This window comes from Haliotis asinina, chromosome 6 (genome assembly GCF_037392515.1).
Source record: "Haliotis asinina isolate JCU_RB_2024 chromosome 6, JCU_Hal_asi_v2, whole genome shotgun sequence".
Lineage (NCBI taxonomy): Eukaryota > Metazoa > Mollusca > Gastropoda > Lepetellida > Haliotidae > Haliotis > Haliotis asinina.
Genome location: NC_090285.1, coordinates 7323567 through 7348828, shown reverse-complemented (window position 1 = coordinate 7348828; position 25262 = coordinate 7323567). Strand labels below are relative to the sequence as shown.

Here is a 25262-nt window from a genome sequence, read left to right as displayed (position 1 = left end):
GTTATCCATTGTCTGGTGACAATAGACTTGTTCATGTGCCCAGTGTCCTGGTGGAACAGCACACTTCTAAGGTGTTCCTGATGTTTGATATTCTCATGCAGTTGTAATAACTGATTAGCATGATACATTATGATCTGACCCTTCGGAAGGTAGTCACCCATCACACTGATCCCAGAAAAAAAAATAAGCCTGATACTGGTTGATCTTTGGGGCTTTCTCTTTCAGCCTTGTCTGTCCTCTCTTAAACAGAGGCAGGAAGGACCATTGTTCAGTTGTTCAGTCAGTAACTGGTTGTTGGAGAGGTGTTACTGTGTACAAATCTGCTTGACAAGAACATTGTATTACAGAGAAGAGGGTGATGCATTTTGAAGAAATATGATTGTTTGGGGTTTTTTTTATTTTGTCAATGTCCTTTCTTTCGTCAATGTCATGTACAGAGTTTTGATGTTCTCTATTTTCCAGCACATGTCCTGACTGAAGAGTCTGAGGGCGAAACACCCATGATTCCGTCCGATGTCATGAACTACTCAATCAGCCAGTCGCAGAACGTCAACGTCCAGACCACTTTGCAGGTCCTGGCATCACCAGGGGAGACCCTCAGCAGCATTCCAGGAAGTGACCAGAGCACAGACTGGGTGGTCAGGTAAACAGTGCTGCCTCATCTCACTGTATTGGAACTATCCCTGTCCTAATCCCTGTCCCCCATCCTTCTCCCCATCCTCATCCCCATCCCCATCCCCATCCCCTTTCTTGTCCCCATCCCTCTCCCCATCCCTATCCCTCTCTATATCCCCATCCCTCTCTACATCCCCATCCCCATCCTTCTCCCCATCCCCATCCTATCCCTCTCTCCATCCCCATCCCTATCCCTGTCACTGTCCCCATCCCCGTTCTGTCCCTGTCCTTGTCCCCATCCCTATCCCTGTCCCTGTCCCTGTCCCTGTCCCCGTCCCCGTCCCCGTCCCCGTCCCCGTCCCCGTCCTCATCCTCATCCCCATCCCCTTTCTATCCCTGTCCTTGTCCCAATCCCCATCCCCATCCTTCTCTCCATCCCCATCGACATCCCCATCCCTCTCCCCATCCCTATCCCCATCCCTATCCCCATCACCGTCCCAGTCCCTGTCACTGTCCTCATCCCCGTTCTGTCCCTGTCCTTGTCCCTCTTCCCATCCCCGTCCCTGTCCTTGTCTCTGTGCCCATCCCCTTTCTATCGCTGTCCTTGTCCTCATCCCCATCCCCATCCCCATCCCCGCCCCCGTCCCCATCCCTCTCCCCATCCCTATCCCCATCCTCATCCCTCACCCCATCCCTATCCCCATCACCATCCCAGTCCCCATCTCCATCCCAGTCCCTGTCACTGTCCCTTTCCCCATCCCTGTCCCCATCTCTGTCCCTGTCTCCATTCCACATCCACATCCACATCTGCATCCCGACACCGACACTGACACCATCCCCGTCCCCTTCCCCATCCCCGTTCCCGTTCCCGTCCCCTTCCCCTTCCCCTTCCCCTTCCCCTTCCCCTTCCCCGTATCCGTCCCCATCCCCTTCCCCGTCCCTGTCCCTTTGTGTCCCTCTGCCTACCCCTGTCAACAATATCTACAAGTATCTAGGACTTCAGTATTTCGTTTATCTGTTTAGGCTTATTTCTGCATTATTTCGACTGTGTGAGGTGGAAACACGAGCAACAGACGTCAAACTAGGTGATTGTCTGAGCCCCGAGGTTGGTCGCTCAACAATGTGGTTTCTACGGCGATGGATACGCTCCTACCTCCTCCCCGATGAGAACTACTATGCACAGGTTAGTCTGCACACTGATACCTTGCTATAGACAAGTGTAGTAATATCAATACATTCTAAAACCTGACAATTAGTAGTCTGATGTCTTTGAAAGAAAAATGATCTATCATCTGCCATGTTTCCACGTTATGTGATCTTCAGTCTGATTGGTCCTGCTGTTATAGGTCTCCTCCCCTCAGTCCCCCTCCCTCTCTCGCCCCGTCTGTGTGAGTACAATACACTGTTCTATCGTTGAATTAACCTTTCAAATAGCACTGGTTCTCAGGCAAACGGGGATGGTAAGGGTACCTCTTTCATGGGGAGTTTCCTCTGAGGCCAGAGAACCAAGACTATTAATGTTTGGGGGTTTTTTTCCTCACTATTTTGTTTTGAAGATGCAAGATGTGGCTGTCATTCAATATATTGCTAATGTGTATTGTGCATCATGCTGGATGTAGTGCACCTCAGTTGAACATTTGTTGGAACTTGTTGGAAAATCTGACAATTGTTCTCCAAAATTACATGCAATATTACCACTTAGAAGTGTGATCTTGCACCTTCATGGCAATTTTCTTTATGGTTATTTGTCATTGTTGAATATTTCTGAAATTAGAAAGGTCTTTTCACAACCTGTGAAATGTTGCCCTCAGGAAAGCATAGAAATGTTTTGCTAAACATTACTTGAACTGATGCTAACAGATTCCTTTTACTTCAGTAGTATTCTTTTTCAGAAGTACTCCTTGGGGTACATTTATAGCATTAAAATGTCCATTTTAAAATGGCTACGACAGTTGTAACAATATTTCAATAAATATTTTACAAAACAGAAAACTCATTTTTTGTGAGACCACCCCTACAGGGCCCTTTCCTGGGCCCCCAACAGCCAAGAGCAGGTAACTCCCGCCGTCAACCTCGTACCTCACTTTCATACTGTCGTCCATTCACAGCTCTATACACAAAGCTTACGAATTGAAGTAGAAAATGAGTGAGAAAGCACCCAACTCTGTATGTACGGTTCCTTCTTAACGCACAAGCACTATCAGGAATTTATAAGTCACTCCTTTTCATTAATGAAACGTTGTAACTTTGCGTGGTGTCTGTTGCTTCCAGCCATGTGGCCGGTAAGATGGCGGTCGGCACATTCCGCATGGTTATTTTTTCCAGCCTTGTCAAAGACGTTAGGCATGGATTGAGAGTACTACGGGATTATATTTTAATACTGGCACATGCTTACTTTTTATCTCATTATCATATAAAAAGTGAGGTGTTTATTAATTGTTGTTGAGTAATGTGCTAGTTACTTAAATATCGTATCCTTTATGATTACACTAGTTATGCACATGTGTCTGCTATTTATCCTTTGTGGGTATAATAGCTTTAATTATTTAACAGTTAAATACCGCCTGTGCGTATGATTGTTTCTGTTGAATATTCACTTTATGGACTAATGGACCTTGCTACTAGTCATAGCTCAGCTCTGTTTTTTCCAGTTCAAAGGATGCGCAACATATAGCGCCATGCTGCTCCCACAAGATAGGAATTTGTTATGCCTAAGATGCCTGGCGGAGGAGGGCAAGCTTTCTCACCTCATGCCTTGAGGCAGACCTTATGTTTTATCGGTCCTTAATTCAGGCTCAGGGGGGGTGGGGGATATATGGGCTCAGGAGCCTCCCTCTAAGAAAGCAAAAAAAGCTTCAAACAAGAAAGAAGTTTGTCTTCAGTTCCAGTTTTGAGGGGGAATGCGATCCAGATGTCCGGCCACTCTGTGGTTGCCATTATTGATCTGGTGGGTTCTGTCCCTACAGTGTCTGCACTGGGAGTGTTGCCGTCAGGGTGTCGGATCGATAGCCTCTCTCACTCACGGGTGTTCCCTCGACCGATTTCCTGGAGCTGTCTCTTGACTCAGTGACGTCACTGCTGGGGGATCGTGTCGAGGGGACTATGGAGGAGGGTGAGGGTCGAGGTGGGACGAGGGAGTCTTCCTTCTTGCTCGGCGCTTCGCTGAGGCATGTACGGAAGCGTTTTGACTCCCGGACAAGGCGTTTGCACCGGCGAAAGTGGAGAATACCCAGCTCCGTATCCTTCCATCTATTCTCGCCAAAGTGGTTAATCCTCTTCTGCCGGGTCCTCGGTCTCATTTTGATTTACCCGAACTGGACCGGAGGTACCTGATGGGGGACTTCGGCTTGTACAATCAGTTGCCCTGGGGGGTTCCTCAGGCAATACCATGGCCCCAGCAAAACAGAGGCGTAGGTTGCCACCATTTACTTCAAATGTCACAGCTCGCAAATCGGCTTACCGCTCTTTTGAAGAGCAATACCACAATGCTGCACAATGTTTGAAAGTTACTATCCACGCGGCATATACTTCGGTATTGCAGCGTCAGCTCATGGATGATGGCGGAGATGAAGAGGAGTGCGCCCCCTCTACCCTCGCACAGCAGCTCACGGAGGTGCAGTCACATGGGACACTATCAGGTCCTCAGCGTGCCAGATGATGTCTGCTGTTATGGCTCTCCGTCGGCTATGGTTATCATTGGCGCGGTATTCAACGGCCACCCAACAAGCACTACTGGTGTTGCCCTACTGGATGGTGTCTACCCTTTTCAGGGGACGGCACGGTAGTTCGAGAGGCCACGGAGACTGTCTCCACTTTCAAGAATTCTAAGCCTTTGTTAGAGCAGCCTCATTCGTCTCGCACTCGGCCCTCGGTCCTTGGCTCCGCCAAAGGAAACTGCTAAATGGGCGTAACCATTGCAGGCGCGTAAAGGCAAAGGTAAAGGTAGGGGCGAGGACAAGGCTGCTGCGCGCCAGCAGCCTTTTTCGAGGAAAGGAAAGTTCGGCTTCCGGACCCCTTGTTGACTCCAAATCAAGCAGTCGGAGCACTGCTGCAGTCAGGGATTCACTGCTTGCTGCCGCACATCCTTGTTGATGGCTGCCTTTCTCTCTTCCATCCAGAATGGGAAAGGTTACATCCAATCCCTGGGTCCTATCCATACTCAGGGACGGCCACTTACCGCAGTGGAAGCAAGACCCACCTCGCTTTTCCGGTATCCGTTGCACTCCAGTCTGGGCTGTTCCAGAGAAAGCCGAGGTTCTCTGCGCCAAGGTCCAGTCATTACTGGTCAAGGTGGGCATTGAAGTGGTTCTGAGGGGACAGGAACAAGAGGGATTTTCCTAGCCACTAAAAAGGACGTTGGCTTCAGGCCTATTCTAAATCAGAAAGGCCTGAACAGTATGTTGCAGGTACCTTCATTCAAGATGGAGACACTACGGTCAGTGATCTCATCCATAGAAAGAGGTGACTGGCTAAGTCCATCGACTTTAAGGACGCGTACCTGCATGTTCCCATGTATCCCGAGTTCAGGAAGTACCTTTGGTTTTCCTTTGACAGGGTATGCTATCAGTTTTGGGGGCTTCCCTTCGGCATCGCTACGGCTCTGAGGGTGTTCACCAAACTTACGCTAATCCCAGCGCAAATGGCCAGGTCACAGGGCAGATGCTGTCACCTGTACCTGGACGATTGGTTCCTTTGGGCACTTGCCACTCACTTGAGTCGAGATGCGACATTCGTGGTGATGTGTATTCTCACCAAGGTGGGCTAGATTATCAATCTCATGAAGTCAGACCTAGTTTCCACACAGGATCTGATCTTCTTAGGCACACGGTTCAAAACAGCACAAGGCTTGGTCTCCCTGTCTCCAGATCGCATCTCCAAAGTTCAGAGAATTGTTTTACAATTTTTCGAGTCTCCCTCGGACTTGGGTAGACAGCAAGGCGGCGACAATGGACATCTTTTGGAGAGCATGGTTGAGGATGCGACCCATTCAGTATATGCTTTGGCTCGGATGTGGTCTCATTCCCAGAGTTACAAGATTATTCTCCATACTCTGGGGTGGTTAATTCCTCATTTATGGTGGTGGACAGTGGTAGGGAATCTAACCCGGGGCTTGCCCCTGGACACTCCCTCACCAAATTTCTGTGTGGTACGTCTAGAGATGGACAACCAGACGGTGATGACCTATATCCTGAAACATGGCGGTATGATGTCTCCGTCCCTCCTACACGAGGCTTGGCAGTGTCTGCTTTGGTGCGACCAGTTCAATGTTCGGATGTGTCCCGCTTATCTCTCGGGGGTGAACAACATTGGAGCAGACGTGCTCTGTCGACGTGTCCTAGACCTGCACGAGTGAATGCTGCATCGGGAGATATTCAAGACTATCTCCCAGGTGTTCAGGTGGATCTTTTTGCCTCTGGGGGGGACGAACCAGATTCTGGTGTTTTGCTCTCGGATCCTGTATCCGAGAGCCATCGCCTGGGACGCTTTCCAGCTCGATTGGACGGACAGGGTATTGTGGGCATTCCTGCCTCTACCGCTGATTCCCAAAGTTCTCTCGCAGCTTGCCACCCAACCACCTCGAGTACTTGTGCTCCTTGCACCACTTTGGTCGTCTCAAAGCTGGTTTCTGGTAATTCTCAGGTTTCTGGGTCTGCCTCCTGTCCTATTACCCTTTCCACTGGACTCGCTATCCCAGAACGGAACGCCGCACCCAAATCCCAGGATTCAGTGGGTGGCCTGGCCACTTTCAGGAATCGCCTCCGAGTGAGCAAAATTCGAGTTTTTTGTTTTGTAAAATATTTAATGAAATATTGTTACAACTGTCGTAGGCATTTTAAAATGGACATTTTAATGCTATATATGTACCTCAAGGAGGACATTCTTCAAAGAATTCATAACCTCTACAGGTCTGTAAAAATTTCAGTATGTAGCCATTATTTTGCTGTTTGTAAAGAATTCTCAAATTACAACTGAATGTGTGAAACATTAACAAAGATCAATTTCAAATCTCAAGTACTCTTTGGTCCCTCGGTATTAATGGGTACAACAAGGATTGGTGAGCTCAGCAGTATAGTGAGTGGGGTATTCATGCTTGACTGTGGCGGTATGTCATTTGGCTAGCACTGTAAAACCAGCTTCAGCCTGGGCTAGTCACACACACACATGCATGCATGTTGTCCTGTGGGTAAAATAATATTGCTACGTTAAACCCTATTTCACCTTACCTCAGCTTCCATACTGTAATGTTGATTTACAACATTTGTAGCTTTGAAGATCAAAGCCATTTGTGCATGTTTATTTATGTTGAAAGTTTGCACCTCTTTCGAAAACAGTGGGTGAAAAAGGGAACACTGATTGTCAGACAACTAATTGTCAGTTGTGCAGTGAATGAGGCATTTATCTTATGTTTTGTGTTTCGTTAGCTGTTCCTTGTTTACGTCCTGCACCAAACATTGTTTACAAGTTATTTGTTGAGACAATTTATTAGTTTACTAACAATATAGACACTTCAACACACTAAATGGTATTGTTTAGAATAATGGGTATCTTTGCATAGAGTAGATTGTGTCATTTTGTGTCAATATTGATGGTACGGAAATCACTACTGAAGTGTCTTATGGTTGATTTTTAACATCAGCTGTTGTTAAATGAAGGGTGCACAATAGGGTACAAGTCACATCAACTGACCATATAATCATGGCATCAGAGATGAAGAGCTGCTGTATGTATTGTTGTAGATGAGCATGGCGCTGTCTGCTGCATTTGGTCGTGACACTGATGGAGCACAGTGGACTATTTCCTTCTTGCTGCAGAAGACCATCAACAACCTCAACATCTGGAGTAGTGAAGAGTCCCTGCTCAAGGATACAATGGAGATGTTGTCAGCACTGGTAGAAACAAAGGCCAGGTACACTGACTCTATCTTCTGATAGCTGTAACATTTTGATGTTATCTCACTGACCTTGAACCCATGCACTATTGTCACCTCGTATATAGAGCTGTAATATGTGATATGGTAACTGAAATGTTTGAAACGATATTAGACTGAACTCGGTGAGTCAGTAACAGAAGTTGTCATGCATAATTTTCCCTTTATATGCATCACATGTAAATACCATTAAAAAAATTGAACTACTATTTGTATTGTCTTTTTCAATTTTCAAAACGGGAACATTCTCTTCCCACAGATATCTTCCTACATAACCTCTGTTCTCTTATGGCCATATTTCCCATTTCTCATGAAATCCCCTAGCAGCCAGAAATCACAACATAAATTATCTCTCTTATTTCTATCCAATCCCATCACATGTTACATCAACTTAGATCCTGTATGGCAACGTTGCTGATTCCACAACTAAATATGATTGCAGCCAATCACGAATCCAGAACACTTTCACCATGAAAGGTCTGTATTAGAACAGAGGTTAAGTAGGAAGATATGACATGATTAACCTCTGTGGGAAAAGAATGGAAAATGAAATGTGTCTCCTAAAAAAATAATGCTTGAAACTCTTGTTAATAGGTTGGACCACCTTGACAACCTGTATTGATTTGTCAGGGACAAATCTGAATTGAAACAAGTAGAAACATGTTTGACTGGTGTTTTCAGGGCTTCCTACGTGATCAAGGTGGAGAACCTGTGGCAGCTGGCTCGTATGGAGGCCAACAATGATGCTGTTGTGGAGGGTCTGCCGTCCTCAGTTCGTCGTCTCATGATGAAGGCTCTCGTACTGGCAGGGGTCGGGTTCCGAGAAGAATCAAACAAAGAGGAGTACTGGAAACTGGTACGTGCTGCACTTCATGTCCATGTTGTCAGTCAATAAAAGATGGTAAAATATGTATGTTAAAGTGGAGGTTCCTTGGACAGAGAATCACTGTCAGTCAATACCAGTACTATGACTTCCTGCAGCTTGTGACTGTCAGGTTCAAATGTTTTGTTGCATGAATTGGGCTAGAACTGGTCTTCAGCAACCCATGCTTGCCATATGAGGCAACTAACAGGATTATGTTGTCATACTCATTGGTTTGGTTGAGACATTGTGTTTCTGTAGATCGTTGCCTTTGCTATTGATCACAGGATTGTCTGGTCTGAATACAATTATTTTCTTGCAGATATTTACTCGCAGTATTACTGGATTATTACTGAGTGAAGCTTTAAACAAACAATAAGTGTGGCATGATTCATCAGTACTTGCTTATGTTAGCATGAGATTGTACACTGAACTCATGATTATCAAAATGGTTCTTGTAGTGCTTATTTACAGATCCATTCTTACGGAGTTTATCCCACTGTCAATACTGATTAGTAAAGGTCTGTGTTAATCTTAAGTAACCCATGCTTGTCAGACGAGACGACTAATAGGACTGGGTGGTGAGACACGCCGGCATGATTGACACATGTCATCTGTTCCCAGTTGCACAGATCGATACTCGTGCTGTTGATCACTGCTTTGTCTGGTGCTCTAGTCCAGAGTTGATTGTCTTCTGACTGCCACTATATAGTTGGAATATTGCTGAGTGTGGAATAGTCATGTATAACTGTGAGTCATTGTTACTCATTGTCAGAACTGTGAGTCCACACAAGATTTATGTGTAGACCCTTAATAAAGACACTGACTATCACAGGTTCTGCAGTCTGTCCACGACCGCTTCTATGCCCTGGTGTGTCAGGAGAACTTTGCTGACAAGAAGGTTGAGTGTAAGAATGCTGTGATGGGCATCCTAGATGTGCTGCTGGGGATAGCACAGGGATCGAGGCTCATCAACCTGGACCGCATCTTCCTCTTTCTCTCTCCACTCCTGGCAGAGAGTGTCAAGCTGCTTGGTGAGTCAATGAGACATTAAACGTTTATCGTCATGCTACTTTGTCATGGATGGCCTGTCTTTTCAGATCCTTAGCAGAGTTTGGATGGTGGGTTAGATCAGTGTTCAATGGTCAAGCTGAAGACATGGGTTCAATTCCCGAAGTGGGTACAATGTGTGAAGTCCATCTCTGGTGTCTCCTGCCATGATATTACTGGAATATTATTGTGAAACCATACTCTCTCACTCTGTAGCAGAGTTACCAGCCAGGACACACCAAATACCTTGGATCCAGGCTTTGAGTCCTGAATTATCATGGTCATATTTCTAGGTTTGCATGCAACATAGCCATGATTGTGGGGTTCACCACAGTGGTAGTTTCAAAGCAAAGTATCACTGTTGGCTCTCCTCACACAAGAACATGATGAAACTCACTCACTCACACTCACACTCACACTCACACTCACTCACTTACTCACTCACTCACTCACTCACACACTCTTACAGTATAACATTTACCACAGCTGTTTGTCTGGCCTTGCAATGCCCATTATTTGCATCCATTCTCAATGGCTTTCTTCCGCCCCTGTAGATCTCTACCACAGTTATGAGGAAGTGGTTCCAATGATCCTAGAGCTGTTTTCTGAGATCGTCAACAAGCAGCTGTGCTACCTGAGTGAGGTCAGTCACTTTTGTGGTTGAAGGTTTACAAACTTAGTATCATACTGCTGGTGATGATAGTCTCAATACTGTCATCACTAAAAGCGTCTTGTTCATGATGATGCTTCTCTCCTCTCCAGTTTCAAAAACGTAAAGACTGAAATCATATCCCTCATGTGCAGCAATATGTCATATTATAACTATTGAGTGATTTTCTGGCTTTTACTTCTGAGGGGGAATCTTGTTTTCTACATCTGGTGCTTTTACTGGTTTCATTTGACAGATGAAGGCTCGGAAGCTGTACGAGCTCAGTCTATCGGCAATACAGACCTACTCCAAGCACAACACAGGTGAATCTGGGCCTTCTTTCATCTGATTCCACACAACATACAAAGCAGTAGGATTGTGTTTTCATTCTATATTTGGTACTCACAACTCAGGTATCGTTTCAGTAATTTCCATGGAGCTGTTTTTTTAAAGATTCTATAATAAATTGTGTTGTATGTGTCAGGGAAGCGGCTGATAGATGTGAGCGAGGAGGAAGAGAACAAGTACCAGGACATCCTCCTGGTGATGGAACTGCTCACCAACCTGCTGTCTAAAGACTTCATCGACTTCGGAGAACCAGGTAAGGAAGGCACCCTCCATCAGTAACTGTTGTCTCATGGAACGAGCTGTCAGCTAGCCTGTGGTGAAAATGTTCCCTTAGCAACCTGAACACTGTTGTTGTGAAGCTGACCCGTTAAGGTCTACCTGGGGTAGAATAGGCCTTCAGCAACCCATGCTTGCTATTAAAGGCGACTCTGCTTGTCGTAAGAGGCAACTAACGGGATCGGGTGGTCAGGCTTGCTGACTTGGTCGACACATGTCATCGGTTCCCAATTGCGCAGATCGATGCTCATATTATTGATCACTGGATTGTCTGGTCCATACTCGATTATTTACAGAAAGCCGCCATATAGCTGGAATATTGCAGAGTGCGGCGTAAAACTAAACTCACTCACTCACCCACTCACTGTTGTGAAGCTCATCCATGGTATCCTCAGCTTATTGGTTGTTGGCACAAATGCCTCCAGCAATCAGGCTGAAGTTTCTCTTAGATGAAATTCATCTCTATATATATATACTTGGAGTAGTCAAAATAACTTTCCATCAATGATACATAGTCTCTTTGGATTTAACAAACTAAGCTGTAACAAATTAGGAGCCATGTGACGATATGGTTATTCAAAAATAATTGTCCTGCTTTAATGTAGAAATCGAGTAAATCTCTAATTTAACATCAGAAACTGATACAATTCAAAACAGTTGTACACGTAATAGAGCACACTAGTTCATGCATAATTCCAAATGGCAGAATCAGTAAATATGTTCTATTTTAGGAGCCACTTTGTGTAGGTTTTCAAAAGTATGTGTTACTATTTTAGAGGAAATCCATGCTACTGCGTGGGTCATGTGATTCAAAATGACACCGATGACATACAAGTGATCAACTGAAAAAAGTTTGATGACCTATAAATATTAACCTTGATACCCAAAATAGCGTGCGCTTATAGGTATAAGTACAAAGAAGGCATGCATGTAAGTTTATCATGTGCAGTTATCATAAAGAGAGAGTGAAAGTGAGACAAACTATTTCCTCAATTGCAGCCTACAAAGGTGCTTAATAGCATGTGTGTATTTGAGCGCTATGGAGCTTAGCTAAGCCACGGGTAGCCATGACTCAGACCTTTGGTATGAATTGTCATATACTGCATAGACAGATCCACAGAGGGGTGGTAGTGGGTGTTGGGGGGTGGGGTGCACATTCCCACCTGGTCCTGAAAGTTTGTTAAATGACCACTGAAACTCTGTGCGTCCACGTTTGGTCTTGATTTGAACCTGGAAATTCACCCATAAAGACCATGAAAGTTCTTATGGACATTATGTAGTATGGCCACAATGACAGCCATATTGAAAAATTTACTTGTTTTGTGTACTCATTTGTTTGGCAAATGCAACTGCAAAGGCTTATGCCATCAAGCATGGCCAGTAAGATATCAACTACTTTTTGATTTAAAGTTAAAGACAGCTGCAAACTAAGAATGTCATCTTTCATCCGTAAATATGAGATATGCTGTATATTTCAGATGAAAACGAGCCCGGTGATGGTGTGAAGATGGAGGGTGCTGATGTTGTCATGTACGGTCTTAGCATTGTCATACCACTCATGAATGCTGAAATACTCAAGGTAATAATCACCTCTATTGTTTCACTTGCAGAATATGTCATTGTGTGAACCGGTTACTTGTAAGCTACCATTCTGTATGGTGGTTATGGCTAGCCAAGTCATAATGATCACTTACATTACTGCCTAGAGACAGGAGATTAGTGGTTAATTCCTGTTCATGTCATACTGACAAGACATTAAAATATGGCAGTTGAGCTTTAATGGGGAACAAGATCTTGTTGAGTGAGTGAGTTTAGTTTTACGTCGCACTTAGCAATATTCCAGCTATATGGCGACTGTCTGTAAATAATCGAGTCTGGACCAGACAATCCAGTGATCAACAACATGAGCATCGATTTGAGCAATGGGGAACCGATGACATGTGTCAACCAACCAACTAACCACCCGATCCCGTTAGTCGCCTCTTACGACAAGCATAGTCACCTTTTATGGCAAGCATGGGTTGCTGAAGGCCTATTCTATACCGGGACCTTCACGGGTCAGAGATCTTGTTGACTCTCTATCAGTCGTTATCATTATGGTGTTGTTTTCTTTTTCAGTTCCCGACACTGTGCAGCCAGTACTTCAAGTTGGTGGCATTCCTAGGGGAGATCCATTCAGACAAGTTTCCCAAGCTGCCACCAGAGCTTTTCAAGTCCCTCATGGCCTCCATTGAGCTCGGGTTATCAGCGTATCCTTGTCATGCCAGCATACGAATCCAGGAGTCAGTATTTGTGACCAGCATGGAACTGGAGATCACACATGGGTTTGACCCTCGTGGTTAAGGAGTTTAATTCCCCATATGGGTGGAATATGTGAAAAATACTTCAAGTGTCCCATGCCATGCTTTTGCTTGAATATTTTTCAAAATATAATTGATCCTCAGTAACCATGCTTGTCACAAGAGGCAACTAACATGATCGGATGGTCAGGCTGGCGGACTTGGATGACAGTGTCATCATATCCCAAATTTGCAAATGAATGCTGTTGATTGCTGAATTGTCTGGTCCAGATTTGATTATTTACAAATAGCTGCCACACAGCTGGAATATTGCTGACTGCAGCATTAAACAACAGAACAAACCAAATCTGAGGCGTACAATGCCAAACCACATGCATCCACACATACAAAACTGACACTTTTCAAAGACACACTCGCTCAAGATGCTTATTTTCATACTGTATTGCTCTTGACCTGTGACCCAGTTTTTCACCTGATACCACAAAGTTGTGTCTGGAGGTGATATCAGAACTGGCGTCTCATGCCTTCCAAACCAACCTGAATGTGCCCCACGTCCATGCAGCTCTGGCCCACTTCCTGGAAGTAAGTAGGGCACAACTGTTCATATCAATATCAATATTGCATACCACTGACAGGGTTTGTATTTTCATTTATATTACCTCTATGAAGATCATGGATTGGTTTGAGGTTAGACTTGATGATGTATGTCGTCTTATCAAAGTTGCTTATATATTGTGTTTATGATACTAATTTTCTTTTGATGATCCATGCTATATACTGTCAAACACCGTTTACTCGGAGCCCACATATCCAGAAACCCCGCTTTACGGACGATGTTTATGTGAAACAAAACTTACATTCATTAATTGTACTCACTTAACCAGACCCCGCGCCTCCGGACCCTGACAGTGAATTTTCAAACTATTCCCGTAGATTTCCATTGAAAAACAATCCAGTTATCCAGACAGAGAGATCTGTGTGCACGTGTATGTGTCACTTCAGTACTGTTTACTGCACAACTACGTGATTTCATTCTTAATCTGTCAGAAGGCATTTGGTGTGAATTGATTAACTAGCCATCAAAACACTAGGGATGGACGCCTGTCACTCAGGTTGTTCATTAGGATTTGGTAGGTGTGAGAACGTTTCATCAGCAACAAAAACACATGTTAAGGAGGATTATGGTAAACTACACTCTAATTGTACAGTATACGACACTTGTAAATCAACCCGTACTATCTGTCATGATGCAAGTTAAAAATAGCCTGCCACACGATCTAAGTCATGTGATCATGTCCAGAAGTTTACTATCTGCAGACAGCATAAGTTCAACACGATGTCATGTGTTCTTAGGACATTCAAAATTAAAACAAAAAAATATGCAATCGACAAAATAGAGACTTTCTGTCATAGATACTAGTATATGTTTTGCATCTATCAAACCACTTGAAGCTTCACACACTACATGATTTACGCCCGAGACAACCTGACAAATGGTAGCCTGTGTTCTGCCTGCCATGTATTGTCAATACACTTATGTTATTACTACTATCACTGTTGTTACTATTGACTGATGATTTATTGATATATGTAAATGAATTTTTTTTCACCTTCTGCTTTCACTTAATTTTCACGTTTTGCGTGTTCAATCCAGTTAACAGGACATCTTGCTCTCCAAATGATTTCTGAGTGAAACCAAAACATCCGGATAAACAGGGTTCAACTGTAACTGACCACTGGTCACAAAGGGGACATGCATTGATGTACTTGATGTCTGTTGCGCCATCAGACATGTTCATGGGCCCAGAGGACCAATGAACAACATATATATCTTATCAAACACCTTGCTGTTGTTATGGCTTTGTTTGAACTATGGGTACAAATCTTTTTGTAGCCATCACCAGAATTTGCAGAAAAAAAGGGATTTTGTGTTATTTCCCTTCATCAGTTTGCATCCTCAAAACCCTGGTAATTTCTCTACATCATTCATGATTCATTGTTATTCGAGATAAAGAATTGCCACCGTAAAGAGTTGGAAATTGCCAGCAGGGTACATAGAAAATAATAGAAGAGGGCTCAGCCAATCAGACAACAGTGTTTATCTTACCTCACACGTAAATTTGGCTGTCTGATTGGCTGAACACTCTTCTGTTAATTTCAATGTACCCTGTGTACAATTGCAATACACCGTCCGCAAAATCTAGCGAAATGACATCGAAAGTGTTTGTCTCTTTTCCTATAAAATTTGACAAAATGTTCAAATGTAGTCCCTGTGAATATTGAGAAGGAGAATTACATTCAAATTATTGACTTCACTAAGACAATACCTACGGGGAAAAAGCAGCAATATGCAAGATTCAAATTGTTTGATTCACACTTGTTGATACTCATGCTTCAAACAGTTCAAGCTTAACATTGAGGTGTTTGGTAAGATAAATATCGTTGTTCACTGGTCCCTCAGGGACCATGGGTTGTGGTACCCTTGATGTTTGTTTATGCTCCTCTCGTCCTTTGGACATAAACAAACATCAAGGGTACTTTAACCCACAATTTGAACTAGGTCTCAAAAAGGAGGGGTTGGTTTTCGTTTCAGGAGCACAACTCAAAAACAATTCAATATCTTTCAGCAGAACTTAGCAGATATATGAATCATACCCTAAAATGGTGCTTTTTGCGCTTTGAGGATATTTGCTTTTTTTTTGCTTTCCATGGTAAAATTGGACTTAGTCTCAAATGGAGGGATGGGTTGTATTTCCAGAGCACAAATGGAAATCCTTTCAATATCTTTTAGCAGAAATTGGCAGATATATGAGGCAGACCTCAAAGTGGTGCCTTTTACTATTTTTGGCATTTATATTTTTCATGATTTCCATGGATTAGGACGTAGTAACTGTCAGATTATTTGTTCTTTCAAATATGTGGGGGCGGGGGAGTTTTGTCATCTTCTGATGACTCTTGTTCAAATTGGAGTCAAAATACATCAAGGGACTACCCATTTTGACGAACCTGTAGATCCTGTGAATACTGTTGCTTCTATGACTTGATTCTATGACTCGATCACATGAGATGCCTGATCAGCCATAGCCTGGATCACTGGCATGTCTACTCTAGACCTGAAGACACTCAATTTTGTAAGGACTGTTCAAGTAAAGGTTCCCTGCTACCTATGCTGAGCGTGAAGAGTAAGGAATTGGGTGGTGGGACTCAATCGTTTGATTCACTGCATGTCATCTCACCCCAGTGTTGTTACTGTTTTCCCATTTCATCTATCACTGGATGGTCTGTTCTGGCTGGAATATTGCTGTACGTGTCCTAATGAAGTATGTCTTGTACTCATGTTGCAGCTGGTGTTCCATATGCTGCTCCTGGAGAGTTTCGACATGGATCTGCTGGAGACAGCCAGCACCACACTCTTCTGTCTCATCTGCTGCCATCAGGTATGTCACTTGGCTACAGTTTCCAAAGTTTGACATTTGACAGTGTTAGGAATGATGTATGAAAAGGTGATATGTCCTTTTCTGTATACCAGTACTGTGGACTCTGTACAATCTGACACTCACTGGGACCAGGAAAAAATGTTGGATTGTACACAGTGTTGGATAATTCAATGTCTCCTTGCTTAAATACATTTCAAACAATACCATACATTGTAACTGGTTTATGTCATAAATGCTTCATAGTTGTGTTCTTGGTAAGTAAAGTCAGAAGAAAACAAATTCTGTACTTATATATATATGTATATCAATTGATTTGTTATCTTCAGTTTAAGATATATCCACATTATACATGTAGTCCTATCACAATTATATTCGCATTTTCATGAAAAAGTCCACTGTAGATTACCATCATCACAACTGAAACTTGAAACTGCACTTGAAAAAACAGCTTGTAAAAATACAGGTCCATGCGTTCTCACACTGTTGTTTAACTCCCAGTTAGCAAAGTGCTGGAGCCAAAGAGATTACCAGTAATAGGGTGTTAGTTGTCAGCTGGTCATTGACAGGTGTATTGGTTTTTTTTAGCAGTATGGGTGATAGTGTCAGATTGTCCAGATTGATAGTGTCATTGGGACCAGAAAATGGTGTCAGAATTCGGAATGTACAGATGTCTGATAATGATGATAATATAGAGGAAATCTGCCAAGACCTCCAAAATATGTTGTAATTCACAGATTGCGGGATAATTCAGAAGTTGGAATATACAGGGTCCACTGTATGAAGGAAGTCTTATGATTATCGTTAAGTGTTTTTCCTGTGCCACACAACACTGCTAGTTTATGTCAGTTACTGATTTGTGTTATAGTAGCCACACCACAGCATTGCCATAGTGGGACATGCTAGGTCATCGGACTCAGATCCCACCCAATGCTACCCGTCACTCCATACAAAACCACAGTACACCCTACTCCCCTACACCATATCACTGTATATGAGTCTTATGACACATTCCCTGCATCCACCATACAACTCTACACAATGTCATACTATGCCTCACCACATGACGCCCCATCACACCAATATGACCCGACAATAACCACACACCACACCACACCACACCACACCACACCACACCACACCACACCACACCACACCACACCACACCACACCACATCATCATCACACCACACATCATCATCACCACTTCCATCACAGCTCAACCTCACCTCACTTTACCTCAAATCACCTCACCCGTGAAGGTCCGGTGTAGAATATGGCTTCATCAACCCATACTTGCCATGAAGGCAACTATGCTTGTCGCAAGAGGCAACTAACAGGATCGGGTGGTCAGGCTCTCTGACTTGGTTGACTCATGTCATCGGTTCCCAGTTGCACAGATCGATGCTCATGCTGTTGATCACAGTATTGTCTGGTCCAGACTTGATCATTTACAGACCGCAGCCATATAGATGGAATACTGCTGAGTGTGGCATAAAACTAAACTTTTCACACTCACACTCACACTCACACTCACACTCACACTCACACTCACACTCACCTTACCACTCCACACCACGCTGCCCACCACCCTGACTGTGTCTGTATGTTACAGGAGCAGTACCGTGACCTGGTAAACCGGCTGCTGCAGACCCAACAGGAGGAGGAGTACAAGCAGCGCCTCCTGGAGGCCTTCAACAACCTGACCCCACCATCCTTGAACATGACCATCTCCCGGCACACCAAGATAGCATTCATGCACAACTTTGACCAATTCCTTATCAATGTCCGAGGATTCCTGTGTGTCAAGTGAATGTCCAACTACATTCAGCCCCTTTATCAAGAGAAGCAAGTCTTCTGATCACCACAGGAGCTCTTCGATCCAGTGTCGGCTTTGCGTTTACACGCACAATTCAATTAATGCTGTTCTATGCAAAGTTTGATGCACCAGTACAAGACGTGCCAACTAGCACGAGAATCTGCACTTGCTGTGGCTGCAAGCTAGGTAGCTGTACAGAATGCACCAAGATGTTTGTGTGAGGCAGGGACAGTATGCATGTGTGCAGAGTGAGGCAAGATTGCACATTGATGGAGTAAAGCACTGTGTGTTTGTGTGGGTTAGTGCAGCAAGAGTGTGCTCCAAATCCCTTTAGACTGCTTGTGTTTGCTCAAACAAATGGTTCTTGGTGCTGACACTTGCAAGTTCAGTGTGTTTCAAATATTTTTCTAAAGTAACAGAAGACGTATTTTAGTAGGAAACTACAATGCCTCGAACAACTATGACAACTGATGCTCTCCAAAAGTGCTTGTTTGTTGTGATGACTTGACAATTCTTGACAAGTTAAATTACCTTTGAGGGAGTCAAGGGTTTATCCGACAATACAAATTGTATTTTATGAAACAGGGATTGTTGGGGGCTAAGATGTTTGATGTGTCAGAGTCCGGAAGCTACTAGAACCAGACTAAATCAAGGACAAATGTTTTCTTTGGAGGGATCCATTGAGAGTGCAGCAGTATTGGCATCTGCTTTCAGAGAGGTGGAAGATCCACCCTCTACTCTCGAACATGTGAAGATCTGGCGTCTGCTCTCAGACGATTGTAAGTATTAGTGTCTGCCGTCAGTTTCAAGGTATGGCAGACAGGTAGACAACGACCAGCTGGATTGCAAGCGAATGATCTGAGAATCAACTTCCTGTCAGTGACCAAGCCTTATTTAACAATGAAGTGGCTGAAGCATTGATTCCACCAAGCCATTTTGTGATCAAACGATTCCGTCAGTCAAAATTCAGGATAAGAAGAGATAGCTGAGTCCACAGTTTTGTAGTAGTAACTCATTCCACGCAAGAGTCTGTGTTGCCTGGTCCAGTGGTTTCGCTGTGATGGTCAGTCCCACAATTACATGGTGATGGGTAATTCCACAACTTCAAGGTGGTCGTTCCTTACAACATACAGGTTGATTTCAACTATTTCAACGTCATGGTAATTCTGCTGTAGGTTGATTCTACAGTGTGATGGTCAGTCGTTCTCCCAAATGATGGAATTGTTGATCATTCAGAAGGAGAACCAATAAAGAGTCTAAGCGAGTCATCCTTCTCCAGCACTGCCCGAACATGGCTGCCGATGAGTGTCAGCCATGATGCCTACTGTGTGTCTTTCAAGTGTGTCCGGTTTATGAGATTAAGTGTGTTCAGAACGTATGACAACAGGGTAGATAGACTGAGTAGCACAAATGTGCAACACTTACAGGTGTTTAATTACTTAAAGCGGGATCTGCTCACATTGACACTGTTGTGTAAAGGAAGTATACTGCTCAGATTTAGCAAGGACCTAGATAGTCATCTTTATAGATGATCCTTAGCTAGTCTGGAGTGGTATATGTTCAGAAAGTACTATATTTTCTTTATTTATGAAGGTCGAACAACTTATCAATTCATTTTTGTATGTGTTTGTCATGTGACATTAGTTTCATTCCATGTGTTGATGAGTAGATGAACAATAATTTGAGAATGATCCCATGTGCCTTATCAGGAAGCCCTACAGCTCATCTTGGAGCAGAACATGTCAGTTGTATGTGTGTGTGTGAGTAATTATTGTCTGTGTCCAAGCATTGGAGATCACATTTGCGTGTGAGTAATTATTGTCTGTGTCCAAGCATTAGAGATCACGTGTGAATCATTATCTACTGTCATATTTTCATTGCATCAAGGTTGGCAAACAAATCATATTTAAAGACATCAAAGAATTGAAGTTTCATGTGCGACTGATCATGGGAAAGTGATAAGACTAATCAGACATCTTTACTGTCTATACCTTTCGGTTGTGCAATAGTATAGAAATGGAAAAATCAAGGTTCTCCATAATGGAGGGTTCAAGAGTCTAACAGTGAGGGTTCTTTAATGTTAGCAATAAGCCATCTTTATTGTCCATACCTTTTGGTTGTGCAGTCTCATGGAAATGGTACATCAGGGTTCCACAATTCGAGGCATTTCAACCTCAAATAACACATTTCAAGTATCCTCATATCAATAGTGAAGGCTCTATAAAGTAAAAGTTGTGAAACAAGGTATGCTGTACTGTAAGACTTATTAATTACTTCAATCAAATTCACTTTATAATTTTTTTCAAGAATTTAGTGTAATGAATGTTGTTGTGCTTCACTGAAGGCACATTGTTTGTGTCTGATTCTATCCTATACATTTGTGTGTAGTTGACGCACATTTCTGCACCGCACAAACTCTAGCAGATTATGGATTTACAGCATACAAGCCTGTGGTTTGTTGGGGACCAACCATGTCATGTTATATTGGGGAAGAAATTGGGGGGGGTGTGGTGTTTGCTGGGACAGCATTCAACACATGCTTGGAAGACGGAAAATATGTTTTATGTTCCATCAACTGTAGTTAATTTGTGATGACATGACCATAGTTATATATCTTGCCTTGCACGTAAATGTTGTTTTCTGATTGGCTGAGCACTCTTCTGTTATTTTCAATGTACCCTGTGTACAAGCAAGTAACATTTTCTATGTACCCTGTGTACAAGCAAGTAACATTTTCTATGTACCCTGTGTACAAGCGAGAAACATTTTCTATGTACCCTGTGTACAAGCAAGTAACATTTTCTATGTACCCTGTGTACAAGCAAGTAACATTTTCTATGTACCCTGTGTACAAGCAAGTAACATTTTCTATGTACCCTGTGTACAAGCAAGTAACATTTTCTTTGTACCCCACTGGGAATACTGAACTCATTTGGTACTTCGTGATAGTTATTCTTTATCTCAAATAACATGAATAACATTTAGGCTCAGGGAACATGAACAAACATCAAGGATACATCAACCTATGTCCATCTTGTGACCAGTGATATAATGCAATAATTGGATGATCTGTCATATCCTACGGTAGTATATCTTCTGAAGCTAAGTTCTCAAAGCCAGTATACTCTATATGCATCCAACATGCTGTCATGACGATTCTTTCAAATTATTGATATGGGATTTCGGGTAGTTTTTAGCCATTATTTTTTTGATGATGGAATATTTTCATTGGCCAGGTATTAAGCTTGTTAATTCTGTATTGACGTGTGAGTATACCATTGCAACCATATACAAGCAGGCCCTCCAGCTCCAGACACCGGGATTTGTCCATGTTCTATTACATTGTTTGTGGCATGTTACCATGGCTACAGTTTCAGTTTTCTGGGTGCAGCACAGTGTGAAGTATTTTTTCAGTTATACACTTTTCCCATCTACATGTATGTATCTTGTTTTCTGATGCTAGTAATTAAAGTGCCAAGAAAATGGTAATCATTCATGACTTGTTGAACACAGATATTCAGGTGGTCCCAGCATGTTCGTCATTTGGAATCCATTTCCCGAACAACATGCGAGGGGATGGTGTAGCCTAGTGGTTAAAGCATTTGCTCATCATGCCAAAGAGGCAGGTTTGATTCCCTGCATAGGTGCAATGTGTGAAGCCAACTTCTGGTGTCCTCCACTGTGATGCTGCAGGAATATTGCTAAACATGGCGTAGAACTATAATTTTATAACATCACTATAATTTATCAAATGCATGAACAGTGATACAAGGAATACTACAAAATTATCTTCCTAAGACACTTGCCTTTAAATATGTGTTCTTATAGTTTTGATGAGGAAACTACCTGTATTTATGGTTGGAACTATCAACGATTCGACTGTAGATGACTTTGTTGAATTGTATAATGACTTCAGGGATTCGGATGTGTGATTTATAAGGATCAGTGGAATGATTAAGCAATACACACCAGGAAATGGGGTTTATTATTAAAGTTAACTGACTCAAGTGACAATCAGAATCAGACATTCATTTACCATCTTCACCATTTACCTTATCTGCCAGGCTCCTTATTTGTTTTGACTTTGAATGAATTTATATATGCTTCACTTGAATGTCTGACATATTCACAAGCATTTCACTATTCTCTCTATGAACTGTATGATGATGATCATGGCATTCGTCCAGTGATGTCATTCATTCACAGTCATTAGTATGTGTTTTGTTCATGTGCACAAGTCATGGAATGTTCTTACTTCACGGTGGAGGGAAACTCTGTCCCGGCCATCTAATGTGAAACAGTTTCTATGTAGTCTTAAATCCTGCAAGCATGGGATAAAAACCTAGGTGGTGGGTTTAGCAGGTATAGCAGCACCATCTTCATCACTTCAGCCTTCCTCCCACGTCAGGTTGATGATGTAATTAGTATACTGTTCAAAGCAGTGTAAAACCTGATTCACCTACTTACTCACTTGGGACGGTGGGGTGGCTTTGTCGTTAAGGCATTGGATGAAGTAACAGGATGGATTTTCCACATGGGCACAATGTATGAAGCCCATTTCTGGTTTCCCCTGTCATGATATTGCCGGGATATTGATAGAAGCAATGTAAAACTAAACTCACTCACTCACTCACTCACTCACTCACTCACTCACTCACTTACTACACAATGCTACACAACAGCTGATAAAATGGATACAGCCATTCATAGTTTTTCTGCCTATCAACAGGATTGCTGTTGTGTTAGAAAATGGAAACAAGTGTCAACAATGTCCGTTATTATGTGTATCTTTTAATGAATTACTGAATACAACTCTTTGGTGTTTCTGGTCGGCATGATATGCTTGTAATCTTACGCAGCTCCTTCAGCTTTGGTTACAGGTGATTTTGTCCATGAACATTAACAACTTTCATGTTCGTTTAATGTACGTACCTTAGTGTTAGTTTGATTGCTTAAACCTTAAAACCGTTCAGTGTGAGACCACTTGAGACCACTGGGTACGACACTGTTGAGATATATCCCCAAATTGGAAAATGTATGAAGCCCATTTCTGATGTCCCCTGCCGTGATATTGCTGGAAGTGGCATAAAACCATCCTCACTCACTGTTGAGGTATAGATGCCTACTATATGTGCTTAATTTAGAAGCTCTGTATGTTGGTGGTATTTCAGATTTTAATGCTTTGTTTATCTACAGACATTGACAGGGGTCCCAAACCAGCGAATGTAACTTACAACTTTTGGAACCCTATCCTACGTCATTTTCTTACAATTGACGTAATGCTTCAGTATGACTGATTATAATTATAATCTGAATGTGATACATGCATGATATATATATACAATATCTACGTCACAAACAACATATTCATGTTATGTACATGATGTATACATATAAACCTGATACATATATTATGTATATATATTGATTTGCACATGATATATATGTGATATATACATGATGTTTGCCTAGATTATACATGATGTACGTATTCTGTACTGAGGGTAAAAAATAAGGGATCGTATGAAATCGCAAGTGTTCCCTTGTGTGCTTCCAGGATTCTGCACAACCTATGCGAGACAAAGTGTGTGAAGAAACCTGGAAAAAAGTAAAGGAACTCTAGTTTTCACGTGATCCCTTATTTTTCTCCCTCAGTATATATAGACATGATATGATATGTACATGTACTGTTCATGATATAGAGACACATCTTTTATGTCATGCGTCAATGTTGTAATTATACCTATGGTAGGTCCTACTCGCCATTTGTACTGATGAGCTTTAACGTGACAGAAACAGAAAATGTGAATAAAAACATGGATTGTGTGACGTCAGTACAGAGAACCGAGGAGCAGCTCGAGAAGATTCATTTTCATCCAAATCCATCCGAGTACAAGTATTCGACTTGTGTTTTGTGGCTGCTCCTCCAGTCTAGACCATGGGTTTGACAGACTCACATCGACTGGTCATGGTTATAAATACCTGGTGTCTTTATAATTGGTATATATCCATAACTTGTGTCTCTTAAGTATTTACTGAGCTGCTACATACCTGGATTACTCACTGAAGCAGCATTAAACCCGACTCACTCACTCACTCACTCACTCACTCACTCACTTCAGCTCAGACTTGTAATATTACAGACCTGTTTGTCATTCTTTGTTGACAGAATTATGTAATTTGGTTACGTTTTTTCACAGTTTTGGTGATGATCATTTAGCTGTAATGTACAAGTGATTTCATGTAAATGTGCATCACCTGATCATGACATCAATGTACACATAACTATTCACTTTTCTGAATCAAATTGATAATTATGTGTGATGTCATTTTGTCTTGTGGGCATGTCATTTTGTCGTTTAAGTATTACCTATCGTCATTAAGATGATATTGAACACAGTAAATGTTCAAGTAAATGGGAGGATTGGCCTCGTGGTTAAAACACTTGCTTGTTTAGCCACAGAGTTTGATTCCACTCTACCATGACTCAGCTGGAATGTGTCTGCCACATGATTTCACTGGTGACTGACTGACTGCTAGTATGTGGCGGGTATAGACAGAGATGCCAACGTCTACGATTTTATCGTACTTGCTACAAATTTTAGAGTCAGTTTATGCCAATATGACTGCACCAGAATTTCTAGAAAATTTGAAGGAGATTCATTAAAATTCCGTGGACGAAACTACATTGTCATCAATTGAGTACATTTTGGCCAACAAAAAGAAATGTAATCGGATTATTTGGAAATCTTGGGTGGGGGTATGTGAAATCGAAGCTTACTCTTGATTGGTGTCATATTGCCTTTCTTAGAATCCATCATGATTTTAAGTATTTAGCTGACTACTAATTTTATAGTCAATTTTGATTTTATACTAATTTTGATCCTATTTGATTACTGTTTGCAACACTCGGGGGTTGGCATCTGTGTTTATATGTGACAATTTACAGTATTCATTTTCTTCATTATTCATCCTTGTACT

General features: G+C 42.5%; 1 protein-coding gene across 1 annotated transcript in view; it reads left to right on the top strand.

The window, feature by feature from the left end:
• Nucleotides 1–21079, top strand: part of LOC137286200 (exportin-4-like) — a 37010-nt gene extending 15931 nt beyond the window's left edge. Inside the window, exons 13-25 of the mRNA XM_067817916.1 lie at nt 463–643; nt 1639–1798; nt 7353–7522; nt 8225–8399; nt 9241–9439; nt 10010–10098; nt 10361–10427; nt 10589–10705; nt 12207–12307; nt 12847–12977; nt 13493–13610; nt 16373–16465; nt 18078–21079. Of these exons, the coding sequence (XP_067674017.1) occupies nt 463–643; nt 1639–1798; nt 7353–7522; nt 8225–8399; nt 9241–9439; nt 10010–10098; nt 10361–10427; nt 10589–10705; nt 12207–12307; nt 12847–12977; nt 13493–13610; nt 16373–16465; nt 18078–18275 (1799 nt within the window). The 3' untranslated portion in view covers nt 18276–21079. The remainder of the gene's footprint in view (nt 1–462; nt 644–1638; nt 1799–7352; nt 7523–8224; nt 8400–9240; nt 9440–10009; nt 10099–10360; nt 10428–10588; nt 10706–12206; nt 12308–12846; nt 12978–13492; nt 13611–16372; nt 16466–18077) is intronic.
• Nucleotides 21080–25262: the final 4183 nt, after the last annotated feature.